This window comes from Engraulis encrasicolus, chromosome 2, assembly GCF_034702125.1.
Source record: "Engraulis encrasicolus isolate BLACKSEA-1 chromosome 2, IST_EnEncr_1.0, whole genome shotgun sequence".
NCBI classification, from domain to species: domain Eukaryota; kingdom Metazoa; phylum Chordata; class Actinopteri; order Clupeiformes; family Engraulidae; genus Engraulis; species Engraulis encrasicolus.
Genome location: NC_085858.1, coordinates 52,817,848 through 52,831,004, shown reverse-complemented (window position 1 = coordinate 52,831,004; position 13,157 = coordinate 52,817,848). Strand labels below are relative to the sequence as shown.

General features: G+C 42.9%; 2 protein-coding genes across 4 annotated transcripts in view; one reads left to right on the top strand and one right to left on the bottom strand.

Annotated features, from left to right (window-relative positions):
* helz (helicase with zinc finger) overlaps positions 1-5,992 on the bottom strand; it is a 70,568-nt gene extending 64,576 nt beyond the window's left edge. The window contains exons 1-2 of one of the 3 annotated variants that reach the window (XM_063191391.1): positions 5,940-5,992; positions 3,997-4,203 (exon numbers count right to left, since the gene is read on the bottom strand). In XM_063191391.1, coding sequence (XP_063047461.1) covers positions 3,997-4,185 — 189 coding nt within the window. In that variant the 5' untranslated portion in view covers positions 4,186-4,203; positions 5,940-5,992. The other 2 variants (XM_063191375.1, XM_063191382.1) reach the window with 2 other exon arrangements.
* A 2,427-nt stretch (positions 5,993-8,419) lies between these two features.
* pitpnc1a (phosphatidylinositol transfer protein cytoplasmic 1a) overlaps positions 8,420-13,157 on the top strand; it is a 52,288-nt gene continuing 47,550 nt past the window's right edge. The window contains exon 1 of the mRNA XM_063191367.1: positions 8,420-9,191. Coding sequence (XP_063047437.1) covers positions 9,144-9,191 — 48 coding nt within the window. The 5' untranslated portion in view covers positions 8,420-9,143. The remainder of the gene's footprint in view (positions 9,192-13,157) is intronic.

Here is a 13,157-nt window from a genome sequence, read left to right as displayed (position 1 = left end):
GAATGAATGAATGAATGAATGAATGAATGTTCATATATGTGTATTTACCATTTAAAACCATGCCTTGGCATAGACTTACACAAAGGCTGGCACTACACCCAAAATCATTCAAGAAAACAACTGAACAGAGCTGTTGACATGCGTCTCCATAAGCAATGTGCAGCAAGTTTCATAGAGAATACACATACACCAAGCCCCAATGCAAGCACTACAACAGAATACTTTCAAGAGAACTTCAGAACAGAGCTGTTAACAAGTGTTTCCATAAGCCATGTGGAGGAAGTATTGAGAATATTACATGACCACCAGAGAATTTTCAAGAAGGCTACAAAACAGAGCTCTTAACATGTGTCTGTGTGCAAACGTCCTGTGCAGCCACTATGTAGAAAGCCCACTGGGAAACTCCAACTCCCATTGTCATTTTGACACAGCACTCCACAGCACACTGCACACAACGAAATTGCATTTATGCCTCACCCGTGCAAGGGGGCAGCCGTCAGTGGCGCCCCATGGGGAGCAGTGCGGTGGGACGGTACCATGCTCAGGGTACCTCAGTCATGGAGGAGGATGGGGGAGAGCACTGGTTGATTACTCCCCCCACCAACCTGGCGGGTCGGGAGTCGAACCGGCAACCTCTGGGATGCAAGTCTGACGCCCTAACCGCTCACCCATGACTGAGAAGGGTAAATGATATCAGACACACCTTGGCCTGGCTGTGTGTCGCTCTCATGGCAGGAGGCCTGGAGGGCACATGCTCCAAATGGCCCTTATTGTATGTCACCTAGGCCTATATTATGTTTACAAGTTGCATAACAGTCAATTCTGTGGCTGAGGAAAAAAAGCTAAAAGCACATTACAAACTTCACTGCCAACTGTTGAGCTCAGAGGCCTGATAGCAGGACAGCACACGCAGCTCTGAAAAACCAAACCACAACTCATAGGCACATCGCTTCAGACATTTTGTTGCAGTGGAGTACATCATGTCAGAGCAGCCAAACAAATGCACCCACAACAAAAAAACCCAGCAGTACGGGAATAAACTGAAAACAAAATGAATGGCTCAGTCTGCTATGTGCAGTGGAGTGACAATATCTACTCATTCTCCATAAAGAAAATGTTTCTACTTGGTCCTGCAGCTGTCTTTTTTAGCAGCCTTTTTTCCACTCCCTAAACCACACAGTATTTCAAAACGGTGCAAATATTTAAAAGGGGTCAGGAACTGGGTGGCGTTTTTCAGGCCCTAATTTATACGACACACCCTAAGGCTACGTCCACACTGCTGTTCCAAATGACCCAATTTCAATCTTTGCCCATCCTCATTATTAAATATTTTTATTATTTATTCAGACCATATTTTAGACGACATATTTTCAAAGACATCTAACAAAAAATAATGCTATCTTCAAAGCACACCAAAAGTTTCAATTTTTACTTTGAATGCACTTCTAAACAAAGAAATCTGTCAGAACCAACACACACCTACACACACATTTCATCCACATATACGTACAATACTCCAAGGTTTCTCTGTTGAAAAGCTTACATAATTCAGCAAGCAGCCCATCCTGTATAAAACAACTAACTGATGTCAAGATGTGTGCATCACAGATAAAGATCTGGTAGTTTGCCTAGGCTGCTCCTTTAAAGCGAGCAAGCAGTGCAGTCTGATTAGCACTCGTTGCCCAAGAATGCTGTGAACCAACAGTTACTATGCTGGGTTCAAGGGTTCAGCAAAACTAAAAAATAAATAATAATTTTCCCTCAAATATGAGTTTATGAGATGTGCCTTGAACAGCTCTGGGTTGTAACTAGCCAAGTTGGTGTCCTTGCTTGCAGCCTTTACCAACAGCTAATTGAGTATTGTTGGGAAGAGCAAGAGATAATCAGATGTGGCCGTGTTTCAACCTGCGATAAGAGAGGCCGTGCACCTTCTCATAAAGCTTTCATCTTCGGCCATCAGACCAATTACTTAGTTCTACACAAAACCCAACAACGGAGAAGCATGCCTCTTTGCCTTTCAGCTTGCCTACGGAATTTAAGCTTAAAAGTAACTCCAACAAGTGGAGATTTGGTATGGGGCTATTAGAGTGCAAACTATTTCAGATCCCTCTCTGGTATTTTTAAGAGTTTATCTGGGCTTGCTTCCCTTTGGGATAAATAAAGCTTCTTCACACTCAAGAGTGTCTTATGGGAAAAAAAAAAACAAATGTTACCAACAACACGCACACAGGCCAAAACATGCACACAGGCCAGGGAAACAACCTAACTGAATGTGCAGATAGAAATGAACTCAAACACCTCCAAAACATCTTTGTTGGCAATATCAACCATCAATTCTCTGCCCAGAATGAGGCGCGCAATCCAGCAGTCACTAAGCCAAGACGCAAGAATTTTGCGATTCTTCGGAACAACACTGACCACATCAGGGAAGTAAAAAAAAAAAAAACCCAAATCCTCCAGCTGACTCAAGCTCTCAAACTTAGTCATCAAATAGAGCCAGGGGCAGTTTCTCCATTTTGGCAACATCTCTCACTTTTACTCTAATGATTCTGGACACGCCACAACTGTTCATGACAAAGTGCTAAATGAGGAAGTTGAACAAGAGACAGGAGGAGCTCACTCACTCACTGGACAAAAGCAAACACTTCAGCCAAAAAAAATGTGGAACAAGCCAAGTGCGCCCCTTTAGACATACTATGGCTCCCCCAAAAATGTCAATATCATCACCTTACAAATGTTATGAGGTGAAGCCAGCCAGCATATCCAAGAGCAGAGCTTGAGAACAAGAGTATCTATAAAACCTGCTAGGCCTTGGTGTGCAACACACAGCAAGACATTGACCTATAGAAGTTCTCATCTTTCCAGGCCAAAATATTCTTATGTGCCAGGATGTAGCCTAAAGCCAATAGACGTCTTGGTGATTCAAGACAATCCATCTCCTTCTAAACCCTCAGGCTTCTTTGGTTATTAATACCAATCAGAGTTAAATGGCCAACAAGTTGTAGTGCCGTCTTGGAGACTAAGTAACTTGTTACAGAACAACTGATGGACAGGAAACTAAGCCAGCTCTCACACTGCATCTCTACCCAAACCAAGGCGCGACCCTTGACCTGATGGGTAGTATGAGGGGGTGGGTTTAACATCAAAATGGAGGGGGGGGGGGGCGGCTAGCCAGCTGTGGGAGCAAAGCAGAACAGAGGCCTCAGGCGCTGGATTCCTTCTTCTTATCAAATTACTGGTATCTAAAATGCTTCTGAAAACTGATGGAACTTCAATGCGCAAGTTTGCGCAGTTTGTTACAGCTAGGACAAGCTCTAGTGGAAAACTCAAAGGGATGCAGGGGAAATTTTGTACCAGCTGCAAGACTGTTAAGCATTCCTGGCAGAGTATATGTCCCATGTTTCTGAGAACCAAGAAGTCCAACTAGCTGTCCACTTCTCGTCAAACATAGCAGCTTACTAAATTAAATTGCACTGAAACTCAAAAGCACCTTTCATAAGACAACAATAGCATGAACTGAAGATGGAAAACTGGACATTCGCAGCAGTGGTGATGGGGGTATCAACTTGTCAATCTCAGCAGTTTACTACAATATATTACACTTCTCAGACACTTATCGAAACGAAAGTACCTTTCATAAGACAAATATAAAAGCAAAAACAGGGGATGGAAAACTGGATATTCATACAGTGGTGGGGGTCTCTTGCCAGCAGCAAGTGCGCCCTAGCTGCTGAATTGTCAAAAAATAGCAGCTTACTACAATATATTACATCCATTAAGCACTCATATTGAAACATTCATAACATTCATAGCCAAAACATTGTACAGGTGGTGGACAAAAGACAAAACATAGTGGATGTGGGGGGGTCAATATCAAACTTAGCAGCATTCTACATTATATTACACTTATCAGACACCTTTCACAAAACAAACATAAAGCAGCTCCTGGGTATGGGGAACTGGACATGGGGGTGCAGGTAGGGCTCTCTTTCTTACCAATTGTAGTAGCGCGGCGATCCTGTAGAGCAGAGCCCTCAAGCGCAGAGCCGCCCCGTGAGGACCAAGGGGCCCCGGCCCCAGCGCCAGCAGCGCCTCGGTGCTCTGGGTCACCGCCTCCTCATATTCGTGTCTCACCAGTGATCCAATGGCTTCTTCACATGACCTCTGTGGTCTCCCGTCCTCCATGTCTCTGGGACAGAGTTCCTGCGTGGCGAGGGAGCAGGGCACGGACGGACGGGGTGGAACGAAGGAGGGAGGGGGGGGAAAGAGGAGAGAATTAGAACAAGACCACCAGACCAAAACCCAAAACTTCCCAAGATTTCAGGATGAAAACCCAGTGCATAGACAACTAAGTTCAGGCCGTGAATTCATACCTCATATGAATCGGAATCAACACATGGTGACAGAAGGAGGCATTTCTGGCGAGAGGGTCCGTTCATGGGCCAAGACAACAGAATATGGGGAGAAGAAGGACTCTGATTTCGTGCTAAGCACACAAAATCATGGGGGTTGCAGAGGGTTTGGTGGCTTAGTGAAATTTAGGCCAATATTCTTTTGGGAGGGTGAGTGCTCTACACAGTGTGTGGAAACTAGCCACGCCAACACATGAGATGAGCGCTAAGAAAACCACTTCTCGTTTTTAGTCATTGCGAGGCCTTGAGTTCTTTGCTATCAGTAACTGTCTCTGCAACGTCATGATTTCTGGATGTTTGGCTAGCACAGGCATAACACGGACACATCGTTTCAACAATGATTGTATTCAACAAGGCAGCTCCAAACAACGGGGCAAGTTGAACGCAGATATAGTAGCGCGCAGAGTACTCGTCTTCTCTCGCACGGCGAAGACGTGCGTGGCACCAGTGCCTCTTTCCTTACTACACTACGACAAGGCTGATAAAAACAAGGGACGGCTATTGTTAAAATTACATTGTCCAAGCTTCATCAGTCGTATTTTTAACCTTGAACATTCATGATACCGAACGGGACAACCACAGGTTTAGATTCTAGGTCGCACTTCAAGTTGGCAAATCAGTACTAGAATGTCGATAACGTTGGCAAACGTTACTCTCCAACTTAACGTTAGCATTAAGATCTAATTAACTTGGATCAGACCAAAAAAGGCAACATAGTGACTTAGAAAAATATAAACAGTCTATATTTGGATTCCAGGTCAGTTAATTATAGATGTCCCGTCTGAGTGTATGTTGCATGTCCATCAAGAGAGGAAAACAACCACATTCTGCTGTTCATTGGTTACGTGACACACTGCCTCGATCAATTTTCAAACAACATACAAAAACAAAATACCCCAAATGTGACAACAGCTAAATATTTTGATACAGGTCTTTAAACATCGAAGTAGTTCCCAATAGCCAATGGAAGCCTAACTGTCCGTCTTTGCAATTGCTGTCTATTTTCTGCGCTGTGGCTAGTCCCCAACTAGCTAAATACCTAGCTAACCTATGCTAGCTTGCTACCTAGCTAGCTACCCCCCTTGGCCTTGAGCTACTCACGCCCCCATAACGTTACTTGACACATCAAATAGCGTATTGCACGACATCAACTACAAGGATTGCATCGTAAATTTATCCTCAAGAAATTTGCTTGAACACTGGGAAATACAAAAACAGCTGTGACGATGCGTTCCGCTTTGGTGACGGACCCTATTAGCTTGCTGTCTATTCGGGTAGCTAGGGAAAGCTAGCCAGTGTGCTAGTTCTACCCAACGCTAAGTAACGTTAGCAAGAAGGCTGCAAGGGTTGCGGTTCAGGCCTTATATTGATTCGATTCATGTCGTAAATTACGCGTCGGAAAACTTTATCTTTAGTGCATCGCCACGACGCTTCCTTATGTATACTGACTTTGAGCACAGTTTGGACCTTTGATCAAGATCTTATTTAGACCCAGGAATAAGATCTTCATAGGAAGTCTGCACTTACCTAGCTATACTTTCTACGCCATCTTGGATCCACTTGTCAGCCTTTCGCATGGCATTATGGTCAAATATTTTCCTCCCTGCTTCCTGGAAAAACTACTCAAGCCTATGGTCAACATCAGTATGTTGGGATTGGGAATCAATCACAGACAGGAAAATGCAGTTGTAAAGTGATATACACCTGGACAGTAGCCTATGCAAGAAATTCTGCATTCTTCAACTAGTAGTCCAAGGGGGGTAGCCTATAATGGTTTGCTTTCAGAGATGTTGCACTAGGGATTCAGCATAGACAGAGACTCAAAAGTATGAGGTCAGCTTCCTTTATAACTCATTTTTTTCTGTAGCCTATAATTGTAGGCTTTAGAAATCAGTCATGTAAAGGCTGCCTCATATAGGAGAATAGCAGACATTCCCAACCCTTTTTGGATGGTGATACCCCATGGTATTAAAGCATAGGCCTATAATAATCATAAAAAACCTTACATATCCTCACTCTATTTGAAATACAGTAAACTAGGCCTAACTGTGTTCCAGCCCCTCAGCAAACATGACTTCACACCACTTATTAAGAAGCCACCAAAAGAAACATTCATACATCTTTTGTTGTTGTTGTTGTTGGTGCTGTTAAAGCGTAGTCTAATTGCAAGTGTTATTTTGGGTGATCCTGCATATGAAGCATTTATAGGCTACTTCATGCACTTTATTACATGCACATTCTTTTTTTTCATTCTGGAAGTGTTATTTTTTTCAAAGAGTTACCCCGGCCAAGCATACAAACCTCCACCCCCACCATCTCCACTTCCACCACAGCATATGTCAGAGACAGTATGTCTCGAGCACCGTTTTATCCGGCCCACGACATCATTTTAATGTTATGCAGCTTTACATGAAATATGATATATGTTGTAAAGGAATCTTAGAAATTACTATTGCAATACAATTGAGTTATTTTGAGTGTATTTAGAGAAGATGGGGTCTGTTTTAAAGGTGGCTGCCTTCAATATAGGCCCAAAGTGTAGGGGGAAATCCTGGTCTGTGATCATAGTATGGCCCTCGGAGGAATTTTACGGCCCTTGGAGGAATTTAAAGTGGCCCCTCGAATGAAAAAGGTTCACACCCCTGGCTTATATGGTCAGTGGTATGTCATGCAACCCCAAGGTCATGGAAGGGCAGTCTATTGTTTGTAGAGATTCTACCATACGTTATTCATTATGGGCAGTCATGGGTAAGCAGTAAGGGCGTCAGACTGGTAGACCAAAGGTTGCCGGTTCGACTCCCGACCCGCCAGGTTGGTGGGGTGAGTAATTAACCAGTGCTCTCCCCCATCCTCCTCCATGACTGAGGTACCCTGAGTATGGTACCGTCCCACCGCACTGCTCCCTTGGGGCGCCATTGAGGGCTGACCCCTTGCACGGGTGAGGCATAAATGCAATTTCGTTTTGTGCAATGTTCACTTGTGTGCTGTAGAGTGCTGTGTCACAATGATAATGGGAGTTGGAGTTTCCCAATGGGCTTTCACTTTCACTTATTCAAATGCAATTACCAAGGTCATGAGACTACATTTAGATTAATGTAAAAGATTGCCAGAATAGGGAAATTCCTGAATCCCAAACAATGTCTTCTGGGAGACAAATGGCATTTGCTGTCTGATTCAAATCTTTGTTTTTTCAATTTATTAGAATATACTGTATATCAAAATGTATCTTAGATTAAAAATGATCGAGAGAAGGCCAGAGGTTATCAGTATACGGTCAACTTGTAGTACAGCCAAGAAAATGAAAGCATAGCATTTTGGTTTGTCCACATAGTCTAATCAAGTGTAAATGGCAACAACAAAAAATGGATCCTGACCAAGCAATACTATTCCAGCTAATGGAACAACTGCTCACTCCTACTGCACACTGAATTGATTGATATGTTGACTTGAAACATTAACTGAAAATGTCACCACTTATACATTCACCAAGACGCTCGCTCAGACGCCTCCTGATTTTATCTGTCATCTGCCCTAACCTGAGCAAGGTCAGTTAGTCCATCAATCACTCAATCAATAAAGAAGTCATTCAATCAGATAAGCAGTCTAAGCTCTCTGTTGTGTTTTCAGAGTCTATAAATGACTGGTCTTTGCAGAAGATCTTCCCTACTGATCCCCCAAATCTTGGCTATATTAAATACATAAATAAAAAGGCCTAAATAAATAAATAAATAATATTGAACCACCATGAGTGCGTTTCCTTTTTAAATGGGCGTGACACTGAAATAGAAGTATAGATGACATGCATTCAATGACGATGGCACAGAGAACACTGCTGCATACCATAGGTGGTCGTGGGCATAACCGACCCTTTCGCAAAACCATTGAAGGCATAACCACCGCGCGTCGCCTACTTTAAATACGTGATATACTACAATATGACATATGAGATGAATAGAGTTGTGCTGCAACGAAAACTCTTTGTGTATTGTGTTGCAATTTGAGGAGCAGTGGACTGCACGCGGCGCGCGAATTCATGAGAACATCCAAACAAAGAATTCTGAATGAAAGTACCTAGATTTGGGCACGTGAGTCAGCCTATAGACTAGTTCTAGATTGACATGTTCAGTTATCATGAATAAAACACTGCGTTTGAAGTGTCACTTGGAATAGCCTACTCCTTCGTTCACCCATGTGGACATCGACTAGAGAGCGCAGTGCTCATGCGGTAGCCCACGGCTGCTCCAGGACATTCCCATCGCTGCAACTGAGCATCCCACATCGGAGCGTCTGATATGGCTGGCTTATTTGGCAAAGGGACGAACGAGTCATGTCCTTAGAGAACATTTTAATTGCGTTGGCCATTTAACACCCAAACTAAAAGCCTGAAAAGACTCGATCTGGAGTGCTCGCGATATTTTTTACCTGCATCTCTGAGGACTTGGAGACGACACAACTTTTCCTTTTGGGACCCACATCTGTATGACGAAGAAATGCGACGTGTTTCTACTTTGCCTCAGTTTATCATCTTTATTTATTAAGTTTTCACGCGTTTGCTTATGTGAGGGTTGAGAACAGGTTTACAAACGCAGCTCCTGAAAAGTTGAAGGACAGTTAGCAGCCAGTTCTAATGCAAAGGTCTTCACGTGCCTTTAAGTATTGCTGGTGAGGAAGCAAACCACAGACAGATTTCCCCAAAGAGCATTTGGTACCCTGAAGAGTGAAAACGCAGAAATGTTGATGAAGGAATATAGAATCTGTATGCCGCTAACCGTGGAGGAGGTAAGTGGCCGTTTTATCCGGACAGTGTGATATATTTGCCGTTTAAATGTCTAGTCTTGCTGACTAACTTCTAATGATAACTCACTTTACTGCCTCCCCAATTTGTTAAAATCCTCGCGCTTGAAACGATCGCGTGCCATGAATTTATTTACGAGATAGGCCTAAGGACCATGATCATGAAAAAAACCCAACAACATGTGTCCATTGTTTATCGCATGCAGGCTATCCGAGACGAGTTCACAGATACAAATTACTGTTCTTATTTGACATCTTGGCTTTGTTATTTACCTGTCCGCGGCGTATTTACCACCAGGTGCCGCTGTTGCAATGTGAAAACCCATCATCATCATAATACTGTAGTGCCTATGGTTTGCATAACAGTTTTGTCATGCAATAAAATACCTGGATGTGATTCTTAGTTTTGTAAATGGTTGAAATATTTGACTTGGCATAGGGTCGTCATTATGTCATCCAATATTTGATTTCTTTGAATCTTCTGTTTGGTAATAAACCAATGGCTGTAATTTTCAATCATAGGCTATAATAACTTAAAACATTGGCCGATTTTTTTGTTTATATGCAGATTACTCCACGGGCTTCTCCTTTTAATGTGGGGCAGTGCAAGAGCTGTGGAGAAATTGCATTTGTTGTCAGAAGGGTCCCTTAAAGTTAGATGTGGTCTTCAGAGGGAATTTTCAAAGGGTCCTCAAATCTTTCAAGCCTCCCAGCGCTGAATCCCATACTGTATGAAGTGGGTCTTAATAAGACAGCCCTTGCCTGGTTGGCTGACTGACTGGGATCGTTTGCTGCAGTGCCCACCTGCCCCAGCCACAGTGGCCCACTGAACAGGGGGCGTGAAAATGGCTTTGTTTACTCTCTCAACTAAACCTGACCTCTTTAATTAATGTTTATGATTCTCGATTATTTCTTCTCAAAATGACCTCACTTTCCCAAGTGACAACATTATATTATAAACAAAAATGCTTTGGCAATATTTGTGTTTAGAGGTGTATTTTACTGTATAATAAGCAATGTATTTCTGTCTTTTATTTATTTGTATGTGGTATTTAAGTGCTGACTCTTACATGGTGTAAGCCCCGTCAGTTAAACAGGCTACTTGTCATTACTGCGTGTTTATAACAGATTCTCACCCTGAGCTTACTTTGCCCTGGCAAACAAACACGGACACCAGAGCCAAACTCCTAATGAGTCTGCCCACCGCATGGGCTGTTGACCTTGTGCTGCGTACTGGCGCGCATATGTTCACGTCCATCTCCACGTATCAGGTACTATTGTGTCACAGTGCCCCAGAGTTTGGTAGTATATTTAAAAGCCGTCACACTCTTTTCTTTCTTATGGAGACATTTACATTCAATTTGCATTTGTTAATATGGAGGTGGTTTGATAAGACAGAAATGTGTGTGTGTGTGTGTGTGTGTGTGTGTGTGTGTGTGTGTGTGTGTGTGTGTGTGTGTGTGTGTGTGTGTGTGTGTGTGTGTGTGTGTGTGTGTGTGTGTGTGTGTCTTGTAGGGCAGGCAAACACCTGACTGTCTGTAGGGCAGATAACCATGACATTTAGATGGACTATCATCATGTTCCATTCAACATTACATTATCTTTTTACTTCAGAAATTGCTGAATATATTTGCCTGTACAGAAAAGGTTGCATTTGATGATGTCTCCTAACTGCTCCACTAACACCACACATTTCAGTTAAATGCAGAAGCTCGGCCACATTGTACAAATTCCACAAACTCTTGGAAAGACCAGTTCCTGAATACTGAATACCTCTTTTGAAAAAAGGAAGAGCTTTCATATTTGGTGTTTTCAAGTCTTCTGCAGCCTTTGTAAGATACGTTTGCCTTAATCATATGTGAAGTTGTTGCTAGGACAGTCTTCTCTCTTGTCTTTTCACCCGCGCCTTGCTTATGCAGCACTAGACCTTGACAACATCTTTTTATCTTTTCCCCCCCTTAGAAAACCAAGCGAGTTTTAGTTCAGGACTGAATAGGCATGCCAGAAATATTGACAGACTGAACAGCTAGAGAAATTGACAGACCGAAAAGGCTTGTGCAATAGCCAGTAGACGACAGCCAGCCTGCATACTTTCTCAATAAAATTGACTAAAACAAGTGAATTAGACAACTGGCCTCATCCTTTTACTCTATTTTAGATTTCTTGATGCTGGCCTTGGCCATGGTTCCAACGTCCACGACCAGGGTTCAATTCCGGCCCAAGGGAATTTCCAGATTCTCCCCCATCTTTCTCCAGACCAGCTCCTGACGTCTCCCTATCCTATCAAATAATAAAGTCAAAAAGCTGAGTTTTACAAAAAAGTAAATCCTCTCAATAGCCAAGCATGGTAGTGGGACTGACGTGGTTTGGGGATGCATGAATGCTGTCAACATTGGCAATCTGAAATACACCTAAAAGAAACATGCATGTCAACATGCAGTGTGACTACTGAAGCAGATCATGATATTCTCCATAGGATTGCATTCAAATCTCACACCAATCTATTTAAGCCAGGTGCACACGCAAAATGTAAAAGTTCAATGAAAAGAAAGGTTGAAACGCACACCAATTACCTCCCTTTTAATCCCTTTTCATTTCGAGACGATTTGAGCCAACACGGCCCCTTCTCTACCGGATTTCAATCTGGGGTGTACTCACTTTTGTGGTTACATGTTCAAACATTAATGGCTGTGTTTTGTTTTTTTCTAAGTGAACAAGAAATTTAAGCAGTTAAATATGTTGTTAATAGGTCACTAAACATTGTGTCAAAGTGACATTTTTTTATGCTTTCCTATGAAAAGATATACTCACAAATCTGCCAAAACTGCAGGAGTGTACTCACTTTCCTAATATACTGTATGTCTTAATATGTCACGTAAGGCTCTCTGTAATGTCATAGCAATGTTGTTATGATGTATTTAAGTATTTTCAGCAAGTAGTGAATAGGCCTGCCGGCGACCCCATCTGCAGTAAGAGGCTACGGCCCTTTTTGCTGCAGGACAAGGACCTCATTAACACAGCATGGCAATGGCACAGCACAGCAGCACACAGCCCATCAAGTCCTACAGCTATCCCCCCCCCCTCTCTCTCACTGGGAGTTGTTTATTTTTTGCTGCAATGCAACTGAGTGTAGCTGTGCTGTGTTGCACAGATGAGAAATATAAACAGAATCCATTATGGAAGCATCCTCGCCTCATCTCACAGGTTTTCATCTGTTGCTGCGGTTATGTGTGAGAGGATAATGTGTGTGTGTGTGTGTGTGTGTGTGTGTGTGTGTGTGTGTGTGTGTGTGTGTGTGTGTGTGTGTGTGTGTGTGTGTGTGTGTGTGTGTGTGTGTGTGTGTGTGTGTGTGTGTGTGTGTGTGTGTGTGAGAGAGAGAGAGAGAGAGAGAGAGATAGCAATAGAGAGAGAGAAAGTGTGTGTTTGTGTGTACGTACTATGTGTATGCACGCGTACGTTTGTGTGTGAGAGAAAGAGAGGGGGGTAAGAATAAGAGTTACACCATCATGATTGCAAGGTGTCGTGCAATCATGCGCTCCATGAGGGCTCTGATGCCAAGCAGTGGGGGTGAAGTGCTCTGAGTGGATCAGGTGGGCTTTGGTATAGCTATACGGTGACTTGAAGCTGGGAAAGACGGTGTCCTCATTCCACCTAGCAAAGAGATGGAATTGGCAGTTGGTGGCAGTTACATGGAGATTGACACATATACACTGAGATTGTATGAGGGATTTTTGCAGCTTTCTGTGTGGCTCATAGTCAACCGAAAATGAAACCTTTGTTTCAGTTTGATGATGCATTCATAGGCCTATAATTATTTCAGTTTTGCAGAGCTTATTTGACAATAGCTCTTTCCTCAATATTTTCACTTGAATCAGCACACGCTAGCTGACCCTCTCAACTTACACGCACTAATGTACCTGTATGAGTAATGGCTATTTAAAAAATGTCCAT